The sequence below is a fragment of the Spea bombifrons genome, chromosome 6 (genome assembly GCF_027358695.1).
Source record: "Spea bombifrons isolate aSpeBom1 chromosome 6, aSpeBom1.2.pri, whole genome shotgun sequence".
In the NCBI taxonomy this organism is placed as follows: Eukaryota; Metazoa; Chordata; class Amphibia; order Anura; family Pelobatidae; genus Spea; species Spea bombifrons.
The window spans coordinates 1,791,253-1,809,802 of record NC_071092.1 but is presented as its reverse complement, the minus strand read 5'-3'; the positions used below and the strand labels follow the sequence as shown (position 1 = coordinate 1,809,802).

General features: G+C 47.8%; 1 protein-coding gene across 1 annotated transcript in view; it reads left to right on the top strand.

The window, feature by feature from the left end:
* Nucleotides 1-9,092, top strand: part of IL17RD (interleukin 17 receptor D) — a 31,154-nt gene extending 22,062 nt beyond the window's left edge. Inside the window, exons 2-13 of the mRNA XM_053469645.1 lie at nt 937-991; nt 1,352-1,477; nt 2,301-2,419; nt 2,715-2,835; nt 3,966-4,010; nt 4,560-4,711; nt 5,075-5,140; nt 5,515-5,569; nt 6,275-6,385; nt 6,608-6,792; nt 7,219-8,149; nt 8,404-9,092. Coding sequence (XP_053325620.1) covers nt 937-991; nt 1,352-1,477; nt 2,301-2,419; nt 2,715-2,835; nt 3,966-4,010; nt 4,560-4,711; nt 5,075-5,140; nt 5,515-5,569; nt 6,275-6,385; nt 6,608-6,792; nt 7,219-8,149; nt 8,404-8,504 — 2,067 coding nt within the window. The 3' untranslated portion in view covers nt 8,505-9,092. The remainder of the gene's footprint in view (nt 1-936; nt 992-1,351; nt 1,478-2,300; nt 2,420-2,714; nt 2,836-3,965; nt 4,011-4,559; nt 4,712-5,074; nt 5,141-5,514; nt 5,570-6,274; nt 6,386-6,607; nt 6,793-7,218; nt 8,150-8,403) is intronic.
* Nucleotides 9,093-18,550: the final 9,458 nt, after the last annotated feature.

Below are 18,550 nucleotides of genomic sequence, written 5' to 3'. Positions count from 1 at the left end.
GAACACAGGAGTGATGGGAGTGATAAAGGGCCGTTGGAACACAGGAGTGATGGGAGTGATAAAGGGCCGTTGGAACACAGGAGTGATGGGAGTGATAAAGGGCCATTGGAACACAGGAGTGATGGGAGTGATAAAGGGCCATTGGAACACAGGAGTGATGGGAGTGATAAAGGGCCATTGGAACACAGGAGTGATGGGAGTGATAAAGGGCCATTGGAACGCAGGAGTGATGGGAGTGATAAAGGGCCGTTGGGACACAGGAGTGATGGGAGTGATAAAGGGCCATTGGAGCACAGGAGTGATGGGAGTGATAAAGGGCCGTTGGAACACGGGAGTGATGGGAGTGATAAAGGGCCATTGGAACACAGGAGTGATGGGAGTGATAAAGGGCCATTGGAACGCAGGAGTGATGGGAGTGATAAAGGGCCATTGGAACGCAGGAGTGATGGGAGTGATAAAGGGCCATTGGAACGCAGGAGTGATGGGAGTGATAAAGGGCCATTGGAACCCAGGAGTGATGGGAGTGATAAAGGGCCATTGGAACACAGGAGTGATGGGAGTGATAAAGGGCCATTGGAACACAGGAGTGATGGGAGTGATAGGAGTGATGGGAGTGATAAAGGGCCTCTGTATGCCTGTGAAGAGATTCCATTAAAAATCAGCCGTTTCTAGCTACAATAGTCATGTACAGCATTAACCCCGTCTGCTCTGGATTTCTGATCCGTTTCATGTTGTTTTAATAGACAAAATCTACTCCTCTTTCAAAGAAGTTTCTAAGTGACCCCAAACATTTGAACAGTTGTTTGTATGTATGTGTGTACGTGCGCGTGTTTGTATGTATGTATGTTTGTGTGCGTGTTTGTATGTATGTGTATATGCGTGTTTTCGCGACGTCGTGGTTCAGGCTGCTCATACGTCTCTCTCTTCTCTCTCCAGGGAATGTCGTTGGTCAGGAGCAGCGGAGGGAACAATATCACCTTCCGATATGACAGTGAGTTTAAAGCCTGAACCCCCCTCTCTCTGCCTCTTCGTCTCCCATCGGGGGGCAGCTCTGGGGGTCCTAAGCAAAGAGATCCCGAGGGGCCCATCCGTAATGCAGGGCATGAAAGCTAAACGTATAAAAGAAGAAAGTAACAGATGTTTATAACCATTTGTTTAAAAATATATATATTATAGCGATAAAGCTTAAAGAGGAAATCATATCTGCCCCCATATAACACAGCCCCCCCCATATAACACAGCCCCCCCATATAACACAGGGCCCCATCTGCCTGTCTCTCCCTGGCTGTCTCGTCCCTCTGTATTTCTGATTTCTGTCCGTCTGTCTGACCTCCGGCTTCTTTCCCCGCAGACTGCACTTCGTCGCTCTACTCCACAGGGAAGCACCTGATCGCGGATGTGCAGAACATCTCCATCAGCCAGTTTGCTTGCAGCGACCAGGTCGCCGTGACTGTACTGTGGACGCCCAACGCTATAGGTGAGCCGCGGAGCGCGTGGGGTGCACAGTGTGTCGCCCGGGCACTCGGAATAAGGTTTTGCATCTGTCTAGTTTGTGGGGGACACCGGATGGACTCGTACAGCCAGCATAACGACAATCCCAGCCGGCTCTGCGCCTTAAGGTCAACGTCCATCCCTTCCCCCGCCGCGTCCATCCCTTTCCCCGCCACGTCCATCCCTTCCCCGCCGCGTTCTCTTGGTCTATCTCCGGTCCCCCTGGACCTCTTGGGCTCGGGGTCTCCCTTGGACCCCTCAGAGGTTGCCCCTTTCCGTGGTATGTTTGCGGCCGCCTGTTCTCGGGTAACAGAAGGATTTGGGATCCGTATTTTCAGGACTCGCCGGTTAAAACAAGAAGCCCTTTTGTTCTCTGAGCTACGAGGAGCCAAAAACGTACATTGTTGAGATGCGTCCAAAGCACGGCCTACAGCTCAGGAGCCACCGCGGCCCCCAGAGCACCGCCGCTCAAGTCGAGGGGGTACTTTACGAAATGCAAGGGGCAAATCAGCTGCCAAGGAACCCGGGATAGATAGCGTTGGCAGGAAACTTCTGCCATTTAACCCTCCAGGTGCTGGAATGGTGCGGAATCAGGCTGGAGACACACACCGGCTGCAGACTACAACTCCCAGGACTGATGGGACTTCTAGTCTGCAGAACACGACGGTGGCCTCTCCGTGGCTTTAAATTTTAGTCTCTTAATTTGTGCCGAACTCCGTCCGTAAAACGATCACTGAATATATTTAACCCCTTCACTGATACCGCTCCTCCCCTCCACTTAACCCCGCGTGTTCTGTTTGCACCATCAGGCATTGAGTATCTGAAAGGTTTCCGCGTGGTCTTGGAGGAGCTGAAGTCCGAGGGGAGGATTTGCCAGCAGATGGTCCTGAAAGACCCCAAACAGCTGAACAGCAACTTCAAGAAAACTGTGAGTAACGGACATTTCTGCGTTCTTAAAATTTACTATTCATTTTCAGAATAAAAACCTCGTTTTATCGCTGAATCTGGCAGTTTGTCCTTTTAATTCCTCCAAAGCGTTTCATTATTTCCATCCCAATCCGGGTCAATAAATCGCTCTGTAGTTTTACTTTGCGTCGAGCCTCGACTATGATGTCATCCTAACGCAAACGACTTTTTCTTCGCTGCTGATGGATCCCTTGAAGTCGCACTCATTTTATTTTATTTAAAAACCCCAAACCCTGATAATTTGTCTTTGTTTTCAGGTGATGGAGACACAGCCGTTCATTAACCTGAAATTCGAAACTGATTATTTTGTGAAAATTACCCCGTTCCCCTCCATTAAAAACGAGAGTAACTACCATCCGTTTTTCTTCAGGACTCGCAGTAAGTATTGGTTTTCCGACTCAATTTCCTATCAGATTCTCGAGAAAAATCCTAAAGTTTGGCAAAAAAATTGTCCGTTTAAATAGAGAAAATAGATACAGCCACAGCGGTCAAGGAGAGTCTATAGTGATACCTTTTCTTGGACCATCATAGATACCTCGGAGGTCTCTTCTTCAGGTGGGGCGTCCTTTTTAAAAAAAAAAAAAAAAAAAAAAAAAAAAAAAAAAGCCTCTATTTAATACTGAAACACCAAATATCTAAAACGCGTCTTTAACATTTAAATGCTGGTTTGGTAAGTGTAGCGTTCTTTTCTGTTGATATAAGTAGCGTTTGGGGCCGCCGAGGGCCACCGTGAGGTTGAATTGACCACGTTTTTCTAAACAAGCCAAGTGCCTGCTAAATAAACAGCGAGGGCCCCAGCGATTTAATCGCACGATGCCCGGGGCGCGAGGAGCTTACACTCGCTTGCCAGACTTCATATCCGTGGCCGGCGTCCAGATTTTTAAACTCATCCTTTCCACAAGAAAAGGAGAAAAACGCCGGCAGGTTTATTCCTCCTCTGATCCTCATCGTCAGGATTGTTTAAAAAATCCACAACAAGAATGCAAATGAAACGCTAAATTGAAACGATAGAGATATTCAGGTCCGGCGTTTCGGAGGGCAACAGAGGGTTAATTTTGGCTAATGTGAAAAATCGAATTTTTTTATGGTAGTTTTTTATGATTCTTTTTATTTCTATAATTTTATTCTTAGTCGCGCCTGAAAGTGCTGGCTGACATCTCCATCAGTTTCGTATTTCCTTTTCCCCCAAATTCTGCTGCCCCCCCCCAATTACCTAAAATTCCTTCTTATTTCCAAACGAAGGAAATCTTTGCAGAAATTAATCCTTTTCTTTATTTGGAACAAGCGCTGGTGATGGTTACATCGTTACATCGTTACATGTTTTACAACAGAGAATGAACTCAAAGCAAACGGGAAATAAAGAGGGAAACAAATTCGAAGCAGTCGCGTCTCTAAGAAACTTTGGGTTTAGAGACATAAAGCCGGCCGTAATCCCCGGATTCTCACTCGGATTTGGGGTGAAATATATGGTTTTGGTTGATTTTTGATTGTTTGTTTCGTCTTTACAGCCTGCGAGTCCCTGCTGCAGACGGACAGCCTGACCTGCAGACCTTGTAAGTAACGAGAGCGTCCGCAAAACCCGTCTCCGAGCGCCAGAACCGGCAGCCGCTAACCTGCCTTTCTCTTTCTCAACCGGCAGCCGCTAACCAGCCTTTCGCTCTCTCTTAACCGGCAGCCGCTAACCTGCCTTTCTCTCTCTCGTAACCGGCAGCCGCTAACCTGCCTTTCGCTCTCTCTTAACCGGCAGCCGATAACCTGCCTTTCTCTCTCTCGTAACCGGCAGCCGCTAACCATCCTTTCTCTCCCTCTTAACCGGCAGCCGATAACCTGCCTTTCTCTCTCTCGTAACCGGCAGCCGCTAACCATCCTTTCTCTCTCTAACCGGCAGCCGATAACCTGCCTTTCTCTCTCTCTTAACCGGCAGCCGATAACCAGCCTTTCTCTCTCTCTTAACCGGCAGCCGATAACCAGCCTTTCTCTCTCTCTCTTAACCGGCAGCCGCTAACCAGCCTTTCTCTCTCTCTTAACCGGCAGCCGCTAACCAGCCTTTTTCTCTCTCTTAACCGGCAGCCGCTAACCTGCTTTTCTCTCTCTCCGCACAGACTGGAGGCCGAAGAACCTGACTGTGAGCCAGCAGGGGGTCAGCATGCAGGTGACCTTTGACCAGGCGCCGCACGCGTTCGGTTTCAGGTCCTACTACGTGAATTATAAGCTGAAACACGAAGCCTCGTTCAGGCAGAAGATCTGCAGACAGGTACGAAGAGCCGCTTGCCCCGCTTGCATCGAACGCTCCGTTATCTGCTGACGGGCCGGCGTCTCGTGTTCATAAAGCTTGGCCGGATAAAGTTGATGAGAACTATGTTATTGGTTTCAGGGGGACCTTTGCTTTCTCCGATCCGTCTGTAAGACGTTTGGGCATCGGAGGCAGTCGGCCCAGCGATAGAAAACGAGCTTTTATCGAAGCCGAGACTCGTTTTGTCTTAATGGGCTTCGGGGAGTTAAATACCCGCGACCCCGACCCCGACCGTTCGATACGGGCTTCCCGCTCTGCGTTTAGTGAAGACGTTTCTCTTCTTATTGGTGGTTTACGTGGCCTCCGGGTTTTGGTGTTCCGCAGGTGCTGAATACGGATTACTCAAACTGTTTGCTGCAGAACGTGGCGCCCGGGGATTACGTGATCGAGGTAAGAATCTCTTATTTTAAGTTTGCTTTGGAATTTCCGGGTTTTCTAAGGACGGGTTAAGCTTGGAGTGTAGATGACCAGAAGGTTCCGGATGCTTCTGATCGGCAAACTCCCTGTAAAGAGATTCTGCACGCGTTACCTTCCTCGATTCTCTTGTTCTGGAAGAGAAGACGAGATCTAGAGCAGTCTAAACGGGATCTACATTCTACTCCATTGGCCGATGTAGACGCCATTCCCGGGCCAAGGACCCGGTTACTTAGACAAAGGAGACCAGACGCCGGCAGCTGAGGAGGGGGTCAGACAGTCAGACGCTTTTAACGCTCTTTGCACCCGAAACACACATAACGGTCTCTTTGGTTCTCCTTCCCTCGCAGGTCATGGACGACACGAACACAACGAGAAAATCCATGCTCTACTCATTAAAACCAGGCAAGTGGCTCTCCTCCTCCGACGCGCGGCGCATGGGCAGCGGTCGCTGGGACACGATGTTTCAATCTGTCGCTCTCGCCGCACTCTCGCTTGTTGTGGTGCGGCTGTTGTGTGTTGTCTGTCTGGGAATTAACTCGCCGCGCAGACGAGAAACAGACGGATCTGGAGCAAACACTCATAGAAGAATCCAAAAACGTTGTTCCAATTTCTCTGAAGCAGAAACTTCTGGGTGATTTCTAGTGAATTATTTTGCTTTGAGGGACTTCGTGATTTGGGTCGTTAATGGAATTTGGATGATTTATTTCCTGAATGACCTTCTTCATGACCCCATAATTCCATGGTTTTTGGGGAAGCATGATAAAGAAATTCCATCTGAGCCTAGTTGTGTAACATTGCGTGTCTTTCTGGATATCAGACTGGTTGTGTAACATTGTGTCCCAGTCTCATACTGGTTGTGTAACATTGTGTCCCAGTATCCAACCAGTTGATGTGCGTTGTGTCCGAGTCTCATACCGATTGTGTAACATTGTGTCCCAGTCTCATGCTGGTTGTGTAACATTGTGTCCCAGTCTCATACCGGTTGTGTAACATTGTGTCCCAGTCTCATGCTGGTTGTGTAACATTGTGTCCCAGTCTCATGCTGGTTGTGTAACATTGTGTCCCAGTCTCATACCGGTTGTGTAACACCGCTTCTCCTCCTTTCAGTCCATTCTCCGTGGGCCGGTCCTATAAGAGCCATCGCCATAACCGTTCCGTTGGTCATCATATCGGCGTTCGCCACGCTGTTTACCGTCATGTGCCGGAAGAAACAACAAGGTATCTGAACCCGAAACTGACTCTAAAAATGTTTAATAACGCGTTTTACACTCAGATGAGTCATGACTGGAACATTTCTAATGACCTCTTCTCCATCGCTTTTAGATGTATTGCTTTATACTCCGCCTTAACGCGTTGGGGTTAATTTCCAGAGAAATGGTGACATCCACACCCCAGGAGTGCTGGTTTTTTTTTAACTTGTATCGTTTCCTTCCTTCCCAGAAAATATCTACTCGCACCTGGATGAGGAGAGCTCCGAGTCGTCTACGTACGCGGGAAGTCTCCACGTGGAGAAACCCCGGCCGCATCCAAAGGTCCTCCTCTGTTATTCCAACAAAGACTGCCAGAAACACGTTAACGTCATCCAGTGCTTCGCGTACTTTCTGCAGGACTTCTGCGGCTGTGAAGTGAGTGGCCGTTTCTTCTGGGTGTTTTAAAATGATTCATTTTATTATATTTTTATTGTTTTATATAGCGCCGTCATATTCCGCAGCGCTGTACAAAAGGATGTGAAATTCAGCCAGGATTTCTTTGATGAAATTGTGACAAAACTTATTCCAAGACTCCGTCGTTTTTAGACCCATTTTGTATATTAAGGGTAAAAATAGAAATATAGAGAGTTTTGTTGTTTCTGCGGACGCTTAAGTTTTGGAAATGGACTCGTAAGACAAGAGCGCCCTCTAGTGTTTTCTTGGGGTACTTCCTATTTACCCATTCAGTGGTAATTAACCTGGACCAAGGACCTCAGAGGTCTCCTGTTTATGAATTACACAAAGTCTTTTTGAAATGAGTCGTAAGTCGAATTCTTTTTTTTTTTTTTAATTTTTTTCCAGGTTTCTCTGGATTTGTGGGAAAACTTGAAGATCTGTAAAGAAGGGCAGAAGGAATGGCTGAAGCAGAAGCTGAAGGAGGTCCAGTACGTGATAATCGTGTGCTCCAAAGGGATGAAATACTTTGTGGAAAAGAAGAAGAAGAAGCATAAAGGACGGAGCTCCGAGGCCGGCGCGGGAGAGCTTTTCGTAACCGCCATGTCTCTGATCGCCGAAAAACTGACCGACGACGAGGGGAGTTCAGACAACCTCTCCAAATTCATCACCGTGTACTTTGATTACTCCAGCGAGAACGACATTCCCACCGTCCTGGAGCCCACCAGGAAATACAAGCTGATGGACCACCTGCCCCAGCTCTACTACCACTTATACTCCAAGGAACTGGGTGTTCACGACCCCGATCAATACCCGACAAACATCAGCAAGAGGAACTACTTCCGGAGCAAAGCCGGCCGCGCGCTCTACGTCGCCATCTGCAACATGCACCAGTACATCGACCAGGAGCCCGATTGGTTCGAGAAGCAGCACGCCCCGTCCGTGTCCCCGACCCTCAATAACCAGGAGCCGCTGATGGAAAAGTTTGACTCCGGATTGGTTCTAAACGACGTGGCTGGGAAGGCGCTGACCGAGGCCGACCTCGCCATCAGAGCGGAAGTGGTGGCCTCCGTGGACTGTCGCCCTGCCCAGGACTCGGCAGCGGCCGACGTGGCAGAGGACTCCGAAGCCCAAGACTCGTTCGCCGGGAGCTGCTCGCTCCGACCCGTCTTGCATTCGGTGAAGGCCGTCGGTCAGGCTGAAATGCCACGGGATTCCGGGATATATGACTTTTCCGTTCCTTCGTCAGAACTGTCGTTGCCTTTAATGGAGGGGCTTTCTGCTGACCACGTGGAGACCTGTTCGATCGCAGAAAGCGTTTCTTCGTCATCGGGACTAGGTAACGTAATATACGATGCAGGTCCTGCTATATGTGGCATGGCCGGCCCTTTAAAGATATATGGCCAATATAGAGAAAATAGACAGCCGTGTGCGTTCCGGAGTGTCCTCATCTGTCACTTGGGCTGGGCGGCTCTTCCATGTGTCTTCCACTCATTATGTATAATGCACGTGATTCACCTGGTTGTTCTCTGGTATTCAGGGGGTTAAATCGTCAATCAACCTGACCTTGATATATTCTTTGTTTCTCTCCAGGCGAAGAAGAGCCCTCGATCCCCAAATCTGTCATCTACGGAGTGTGCAAAGCAGAACTTCATTGCCACCCCGACGAGCTGCCGGCCGTCGCACCCTTGTAGCTTTTCTTTTTTTACTCCACTGGTTAACCTTTTCTCCTCCGGAGGGGCAGAGAAGACGTTCGAATGCATTGCCACTTTAACAGGTTTTGTGATTAATCAGCAAGTCGCCGCGGAACCTGGAGCTACTTGAATAACGAGACAAAAACTGCCATTTTCAGCCAGATGCTTTTGTATTTTTCCATCACTTCTGTTAATAGGAACTGACGGGGAAAGGAGAGCTTAATGCAGCGCGGCCGTAGACCGTCACCGTGGCTCTGAAAGAGGTTCCGCAGCAGCTGAGGCCAGTCTGTGAGCGTCCTGAATGATTTCCGTAGAGAACGTCCAGGATTTAGACGCAGTAGAAGTGAGAGCCTATTGACGGCTTGGTATATGTACTTATAATATATAGAACCCCCCCGGACATTTAACGACACGTTTTCTGCCATCGCAGCCGTTCGTTTACCGACGTTTGTGCCTTTATCACCGAATTAGTAATTACAGCACAACTTAAATCTACGCGTCCTGACCACGCACAGCAAAATGCCACAATACTAACCAAATCTCATGATCCGCACGGCACGTGGCGTCAGGCGGGCAACGGGGCGACTCGCAGCAAATCCTCTCCTCCTGCTCCAGACCAGAAGACTATCTGACGCCGGGGAAGACGCTCATCGCTGACGTTCGACACGATGATGACGTCTGCAGGGATTCTTATATCTCTACATAATCTGTCGCATTAATTTTAACTCCTGCAGAACCATAGTGCCCCCACTCGGGGTATTTTTAATGCCCCCAAACTATCCATTTCTACACAAGAGAAAACTATAGGACCGATTGTTCATTGAATGGATTCCGCTGATGGATCCTTCGAGTGGCGGGGTGGAATAGCGCCACCCCATGGCACCCAGACAGTGAAACCTGGAAGCAGATACTATATTACATTCAGGTTTTATGCCGATGCAGTGTGGCGCGGATCCACATTGTGGCTGCGCGCCAAAGGACCTGACCAGCCACTCAAATTGGGTGAATACGGGGCGCTGTCAGCCAGTAGCCCAATAAGCATTAACCGGGTGGGCTGTCCAGGCGTCTTTACAAGCCATGCTTCAACCCCCCCCCCCTCCAGTTACAGCATGTCTGACCCTTTAGATGCCATCTCGGAAGATGTGATTCTGATTGTAAGATTCCTGTTTTCGTAATGAGATTCCAGCCAATGGTGACTAAAAACCTGGCTTTAGGAGCCCCCTACAGAGGCTGAGAATTCATCGCGAGAAGATAGAATAATCCCAGAAACTGCCACAATGTAACAACAATCATTGTAAGGAAGTCACTGCTGCCCTCTGCTGCCCACCCCAGGAAGTGCAGCCAGAATCTTCGGTTCCGAGACGCGGAGTCTGAGACGCTCCAGAACCCGCCGGCGGTTCTGTAAACGGACAACTTTAAATTCCTCCACTAATCCTCGATTCTATTGAAATGACCAAAATCCACTTTATGCCAAACGATATCGTTTACATTTTTGAGTGAAATAAATTAAAATGTAATATTTGGGCTTTTTTAAAAAAACAAAACAAAAACAAATTTCTTGCAGAAAAAAATGGTGCAAAACTTTAGAACAGCCATAAAAAAGTAGATTTTTTGTATATTTTTTAAGACATGTTTGTAAATATTGTAGTTTGGCTGTAGGGAGACGTTTATTTTTTAAATACTTTGTATCAGCGTACTGTTTTATGGTACCTTTTTATTGTCCAACGAATAAAAAAAACAACTTTTCTTAATTTGTTCGTAGAGATGATTTTTTAATGGAAATTTAGTAAAAACATTCTAAAAAAAAAAAAGTAAAAAGTCGAATTTTATGCAAATCTTGACCTATCAGCCTTTTAAATGAAATAATTACTTTATGAGAATTGTGTCCATCTAACCCCCCCCGAGACAAACATCCCGAGTTCAAATGAAGCACTCGGCCCACCGATAGCTGAGAGCGAATGCTGATTGGTCGATGCCGTAGCACTCACTTAAAAACTGCTGAGAAACTCGATACCGGCCACAGGTAGACGTTTGTAAATATTATTTTATATTATTTTATATTATTTGAGTATTTTTAATATTTTTATATTTCCTATTTTTAAATATTTTTCAGCTTTTTTTGGGGGGGGTCCCTACATAGAAAAGACCCCCCCCCCTGGCGCACACAACCACCCCCCCGCGCACACAACTGAAGTTCTCGTGGAAGCCGAAGCCGAGGCCGGTGGCAGCCCGTGGCAGAGCCAGCATTATCTCATCGATCCTCTGCCCTGAGCCAATCAGCAGCAATCACAAACTTAACAACGGGGGGGGGGACTTTATGGGGAGGAATAATCCTGAGACACTTTTGTAGAACTTGATGCCGGATTCAGAGCACCGGGGGGGGGGGGTGAAATGCGTCGGTGGCGCTGCGGTAATTAAAGGGTTTAATAGTCCTAGCGGTTCGGGTACAGAGTGGATCCGCTTTCCTGGGGATTCATTGTCGGGACAGAAATAGCCGCGCAGCGCCGGGTACAATGCTCTCGGGGCAGCTGCCGCGGGGATTTGGCCGGCTATTCTGCGCATCGTGTTGGAATTAAATTTTGCCCGTATGGGGGGGCGGGGGGCAGATTCATGTCGTGTACGAGCCGAAATATGAGCCGTTCCTGCAACAGGTTCAGCCGTTAAATGGGGCGGAAAAACATTCTACCAGATCGACCCCAGAATCTGAATATCAGGAGACCGCGGGGGGGGGCGAGGAGCAGCGCCAGCAGTTACCCCGACCAGTCTGCCCTTTCCAGTCCCTCCTTACTTACTGCTCATCCAAAGTTTTCTGGAGTTACTTTATTGTGTCTGCCCGGGCCACCTCCACTGGAGGTCTATTCTAGGTATCTAGCACCCTTCCTGGTAAAAGTCACAAAAAAGTACCACAGAAAGGATCCCGTGAAAGGAGGAAGGCGCTGACGGGATCCGGAACGCGGGAAAAACGCAAAATACCGAACTTTTGACCGGTTTATTCTGCTTTTTGGTTTCCATTAACCCTTTCAGGGCTGCCAATGGCACAGCCGCCTAGACCTGAAGGGGTTAAGGGTGCGACGCCAGCTGCTGCCTCCAGTAATGACTGCAAATGGGGGGTAACAGCTGTCACAGAATTCACTGATATCGATGTCACACGGGGGTCACGGACTGGCCCCCGGCTGTCCCCTGCCCTGGGGAGAGGTATTAGGGTGCAGCTCTGAGCCCCGCTTGATGCTCAGCTCCCCCTGATGCCTCCTGTATCCAGGGCTTTATAAGAGTTATAGATCCTGGTGGGGGCATTTAGGGTATTATTTGGGGTATTACTGAGGCCTGTGTGAGGAGTAAATTCCCTGTGAGGGAAGTTGGGGTGTAAGGAGGGGGTTTGGGGTATAAGGGGGAGGGAGATTGGGGTGTAAGGAGGGGGTTTGGGGTATAAGGGGGAGGGAAGTTGGGGTGTAAGGAGGGGGTTTGGGGTATAAGGGGGAGAGGAGGCAGGCGTGTAAGGTGCGGACAGAGGCTGGAGGGAGGAGTTTGGGGCAGGAGGAGGAGGCTCGGGCGGGGTTTGCTGTTCAAACCGGGACAGAGCATTCGGTGCCAGCTGCAGCTTCACACCGGGAATTGCCCCTGACAGCTCTGCCGCAACTACCTGCTCTGCCGCAACTACCCTCTCTATACCCCCCCCCCCCGTACATCATCTCCCGGCAGGACATACAGTGACCCCCCAGAGAAGGGTCCCCCCCGCGGAGTCACATGCAGACAGGGAACGAGGAGCCCGCGAACGGACGGTGAGTCTGAGGGGATTCTCCTCACGGGAGTGAAAGGTGTTCCTGCGGAAAGGTGCTGCCTCCAGGTGGGGGTCTGTGTGGTAATGAGGGGGGTCTTTGCTGTATGTTTGGGGGGTTATTATAAATAATTTTACCCCCCACCTGCACACTAAGAGACCCCTGAGGGTCATAGGAGCTGCAGTTTAACAAGTAGTAGTAGATACCCTGACTCCCTGTAGCGTAAGGTAGAGAAACCTGGCCCAAGGAGCTTGCAATCCTCCTCACCCCCTTTTTTAGCGTAAATTATGGTGTGTGTGTGTATATATTATTACAACCCATTATTAACTTTCTCACCCAAAATGTTGCCTGTAAAATAAGCGGGGGGGTCTCGGTCCGCAGGGGCCGTTTCCGTGGATAGACGGTGCCGGATCGGGAATATTATAATTATTATTATTATTATTATTATTATTACTAAATAGATGTTTTTGTGATTATATGAAGTTAGTTTTTATGGTGTAATAATCATGGTTATGGGAAGCGGTCGGGAAGGAGACGGCGGGTTTATACGGAGAAGGACGAGCTGTTAATAAAGGGGTAATTATGTGTCCTGTGAGGTGTTATTTGGGGCAGCAGCCTCCCCATCAGCGTGATATAAAGCCAAGGGCCCCTCTCCTACCATTGGGGGGCCAATCATGATAATTAGAGATTATCGCTCTACCCCGGCACTCCTGAGAGGATAAAATCCCCTCACAGCATTAGCCCCTACCACTTCTGCTGGGAGGTTGTTCCACTTATCTCCCACCTCAGCGAAGAAATGCTTCTTATATCACGTCTGAGCCTCTGGGATCTTGTGGGCTCTCTGTCCTGTTGACCTGATACCATCAGCATCCTGTACGATTTAATTACCCCTGCCGGACGGGCCTCGGGGCAGAGGTGGTATTTCTTCTTACCCCGAGGTTCAGCAGAACATCGCAGTCTAAACTTGACTAAACTGTCTAATGTTTCTTACCGGTTCAGAGACATGACTCGGCAGGCCCCCCATTAAATCTCCCCAGCGAGTTTCGCCGCTTTTTTCCCACCCATCCTCGTCTTCTGCCGCAAATCTTCGGTGGGAAATTTCCTCCATTAACCCTGCGGCGACCAGAATATCGGGGAATCCCACGCAGTATTTATCGCTTCAATCCGCATATGAGATCCCTGCATATAAACTGGTACATTAGCCTCCCAGCAGAGGTGGTAGAGGGTAGTACAGTGAGGGGTATTAAACATGCATGGGATAGACATACGGCGCCTGAATCTAAGATGAGACCAACGACTGATTAAGGTCGTTGGTCTCATCTTATCCTGCTGTCTTTACAGCAGGATAAACGGGCGACTAGACGGGGGGCCGAATGGGGCCGATCTGCTGGCAGCTATTCCCCCCGAAGTAACGAGATGGATTCCATGGAATAAAAGGCCGATCGGCTGCAATAAACCCAGAAAGAGACCCGGAGACGCCGCTTCTGCTCTGTGTGCAGCAAAAACGGGTTTCATCTACTTAATGTGCAAACGGTGCCAACGATAACCCCACCACGGGGCCGTAGAGGATATCCTTCCTTGAAAACAGGTGTGTTGATAAGATTATCGATTTCTGACCTTCAGCGATTGACTCGATATCTCGGGGGGGGGGGTCGGCTGATGTTTATATGATTAACGTCCGAGGTGGACGAGGCAGCCATGAATAACCCCCGTGATACATCGTAACGACTCCCCACGTCTGTCACTTGAAGGTTCTATTTATTTGGTTATTTATCGCGGGGCCGAGTGAAATAAAACCACGAGGAACGATTCGTCCGGCGAGAGACTGAGCGGCGAGAGGAGATCCGGATAACGCTGAGCAGACGGTGACGGCGTTGGAGTTAACAAAAGTGAAGGAGAATGGAGAGTATTCTGGAGGACTTGGTTTGGTTCCGGAGGACTTGGTTTGGTTCCGGAGGACTTGGTTTGGTTCCGGAGGACTTGGTTTGGTTCCGGAGGACTTGGTTTGGTTCTGGAGGACTTGGTTTGGTTCTGGAGGACTTGGTTTGGTTCTGGAGGACTTGGTTTGGTTCCGGAGGACTTGGTTTGGTTCTGGAGGACTTGGTTCTGGAGGACTTGGTTCGGTTCTGGAGGACTTGGACTTGGTTCTGGAGGAAGGGACTCCATCAGGCCCGTGGCGGCAGCCCCAACATGGTGAATCATGGAGTTATTATTAATGCACAGGGCAGGTCTGACCGGACCCGCGAGTTCTCGCTAATTGCAGAGCTGTTCTGGCGAGTAAACGTGCAATTAAACAGCGGAGATTCTGCGATGATTCGTAACGCGGGCGGCAGACATATTAATGCAGGAATTTTCACTGCAAAGTCATTAACCCTTCGGCTTCCAGCATCCGCTCCCTGCCGAGTAACCGCACTTTGAATTTGGTGACAATGTCCGTTATGTAAACTGCCGTGCCGGCGGTCACCGATTCAGGCAGTTCCGTGGCGGTTATTCCATGGCTGTTGATGGATAATATATATAATCGGTGTAAAGGTGTTTGGGCGCCCCCTGTCTGTCGTGGCAGAAATGGCCGTAGACATCGTCTCTGCAAACATTCTCCCTAAAGACCGGTTTCAGCCTCTCCGCCGTCTTGTTGCCGAGCCGGTGAGATGACGCCAGCGATAAGGACCCGACATTCACAGAGAAAGTTTAGGAGATGTAAAGACACAGGGTCTCATTGGCACACGCGTGTAATTATAACATGTGTATGGGCACATGACGCGTGACTGACACCAAATCATAGAGGTGTTTGTGCTGAATGAGGCTGAGTGAGTGTTTGGCCGGCGAGGAGGCAGCGAATCCGAGGAATGTGAGCCGGAGGGACCTGTCCGGCCGCATTTAATCAATAATCGCAATCCGAATGTTTCTTCCCCCAAAAGCTGAAAGCGAGTCCTGACGTTTCTTGGTATATTTATTGCTGTGATAAAGGGTTAAAGAATCCTCCCAGATTCCTAATTTCCTCAATAACTTTAACCTGAAAATGACTTTAACGTTAGGCGTCCTGTCAGCGGGTGACTAACGAACGTCATGGAGACACATGAATGGCGCCCGGCTGATGACCGTAACGGATTTAAAGGGATTTAGCTTGTCATTGAAATCTCCCCCGAGCTGCGGGGATCGCGCCCCAGGTTCTCGTGGGGTTTGGTTACTGATACTACGAGCCCGGCCCCAGAACGTTCTACGGCCGCCATCTTTTAATTTTAAGTGTTTAGCTGCTGAAGAACATTTAGAGAGTTAAATTTTCTTCTCGGGTTTCTGGACCCCGCTGGGATCATATATAAGACTCCTAGATGACTTCTTTGCTACCAGTATGTTATGGTTGATATTCCTGCTTGAATGCAGGTGACTCAAGTGTTTTTGTCTTTAAATAATGACAAGTCAATGACAGATTCCTTTAGTATTTTTGAGGATTTCAAACATTTTGTGAGTTCCTACATTTGCTGCGCATGATATACGGGGAATTTAAACGGTTATACATAAAGTGCTAAATGTGGAGCAGTTCTGGCAGAAAGAGCTGCTGCAGACTACGACTCTCATGATGTCCAGCCAGCGTGTGGCATTTAGAGGGTGTGATGCGTCTTGCATTAGATGCTCTCAGTAATATTGATTCATGAATGGTTATGGGATCCTTGGCTTTTTAACCCGGTAAAATAAGACGGGTTTATTATGGATGCGTTTCGCTGGGGAGATAAGATTTCCGAACTCGAGTTGTGACAACTGGAAACACAAAACACACGTAAGCAACCCGTGGCCCGCCGGACAGGGAGCGAGCGTTTATTCTAATGCTGCGGTTCTGGTGGGCATCACAGATCGCCGGGAGCCGTTTATTTACGGCGCGGGTTTGCAGAGTCGGGGGAAGCGCCTCGTGTGTTAAATCTGCCCTTCCAAGAATCTTTCCTGCATACCCTGGCCGGGGCCGCTGCGGACGCTGATCTCATTACAGGCTCCAGTCACCCCAGTCATGCCAGCTAGTGGGGCAAGTTAATTTATAATCTCCCATGGAGCCTGGTAACCGTGGAAACAAGTGTTTATTCCCCAAACAGGTAGAGGGGGGGCGGTAACGACAAACGAATTCTAATAGCTTATTAACCTCTTCTGTGTCGGAAAAAGACATTTCAGGCCAAACTTTGCGTACCCCCAACTTTGCCCCTCGATTCCCACTGAACACTCAGCTGAGTAACTGGTGAGCCATTCGGCTGGCCCAGTGGATTCATAGTCCGTTTAAAGGTTCAGTTCCACTCTGGAACTTCTCTCCAGCAGGTTAGGAACAAACTTTCTTCTGAAACTTTAATTTCATAAAAACACTTTTTTTTGTTTTTTTTTTTTGTTTAGAAAACCTTTTTAGTTTCTATGGCAGCAGCCAATCCGTGTCTGCTTTTCTTTTGCATCACATGACCGTTAAGTGTTCCTGGCAAACAAATATGATCGTGACAACATTTTACATGAATAAGTGTTATTTCATTCAAGGATTTGGTAAATTTACAGCATTAAAAATTACAATTTTGTTAATTCGTACAAATGTCCAAAAAAAGGAGAGACCTCCAACGATACACAAAAAAAGGAAGGAAAAAGCTCAGAATCTTCATGAGAGAGATGTTTCTGGTCCAGGTTCACAAGGATATCAGGAAAGATGTTTCTAATGCTGCGTTTAGTTACACGCGTTCTATTCGTGTTCTATTCGTGTTAACTCCGACCGCTGTGTCACCGGGATGATGTAACCCGCGTCACATTTCTCACTCTGAATTAGCAAAGAAAATAAGATCGTCCGTTCCGATCTAACCTGCCTTTAGGGTTTTTAAGATATATTTTTTTTAATGGCGTTTCCTTATTTCTTAAATAAGTTCAAGACGGGGCCGTGTGCTGTCTGCAGGCAGGTGTGCGGATCGAGTTCACATGTAACCGATAATGTATATATTCATGGGATCGGGTTTTAGGGAGCGTATAGCTGTGATCGGGACAGGTGCCGGGATGTAATTACATCGTTATTAGAAAAGGTTTTCACAGAGTTTTCCTTAAAGCTGCTTCTGCTCCTCGAGGTTTGAGGTCCCGGTCCCCATCCACGCGGCACGGCGGGGTCTGTATCATTCGCAGCGCGTCGGCAAAACCATGACTTCCCTTTTTGGTTATTGTAACCGGCTGCTCGCGGGATTCCCTCCTCCACCAATCATACGGCCTGGTTCCTTGGAACATAAAAGGAGCAGAATTTACATGTTACACAATGTCTACAATGTAGCTATTATTATTATTATTATTATTATTACATATAATTATATTCCATATTGTTGTTGTTATTATTATATAACAGATACATTCTGCAACACCTCACGACCAGAGTCATACATAGTAGCAAGGGGCGGTTTGGGGATTCTTCTCTCAAGAGCTTACCATCTAATGTGCTGGCATCTCAGTGGATGCTGCACACAGTAACAATGTATTTATTGGCATCTTTGTATTTGGTTTGATCCACTTCGCAGAATGACTCCCGTTTTGGGCATTAACCCCTTCTTTTCAGTAACGCAGACTGCTCTGGGTATTGCCGTCCTTAAGAAGAAGATTTAAAACTAATATCCCAAAAAGGGGTATCTGGATCTCTGCGGGTAAATCTTTCCTGTACCCGGCGCAATAAGCGAGAAGTTTCATTCTCTGCCGCAGAACCTTCAGTATTTTGTTTTTCTAGGAAGTCAACAGATCTTTAGCCTGAAGGAAAATCTTATGTTGCTTCCATGTTCTTTCTCCCTGTAAAACAAACTAATCCCACAAATCAGCAGATCCGAGCGCGGTCGGATTAAATGCTTGTTTGAACAAGCAGAGAGAGGCGAGCGCGTCTCGGAACAGTACTTAATATTCTGTGTATTATTATTATTAAATTATATATTCTGTGAATTAATAAATTTGTTTATATTAATATCAATACACATATCTTGTGAATTAATATTAAATATATTCTGTGAATTAATAATATTAAATATATTATTCTGTGTATTTATATTAAATAATATATCATTATTCTGTGTATTAATAGTAAATAATATAATAATTTGTGTTTCCTTGGAATAGGCATACAAAGTATTAGCATTCCAGCTTCCTTTAGCTACAGCTCTGTATACTATATCTGGCTGAGAGTAATAGGAGCTGAGCCTGAAACAATGGTAGCAAAATGATTCTCATGCATTTTCCATCGTGGCGGTTTGAACCCCAAAGCATATTACGGTGCGGCACGTGAATTAACTC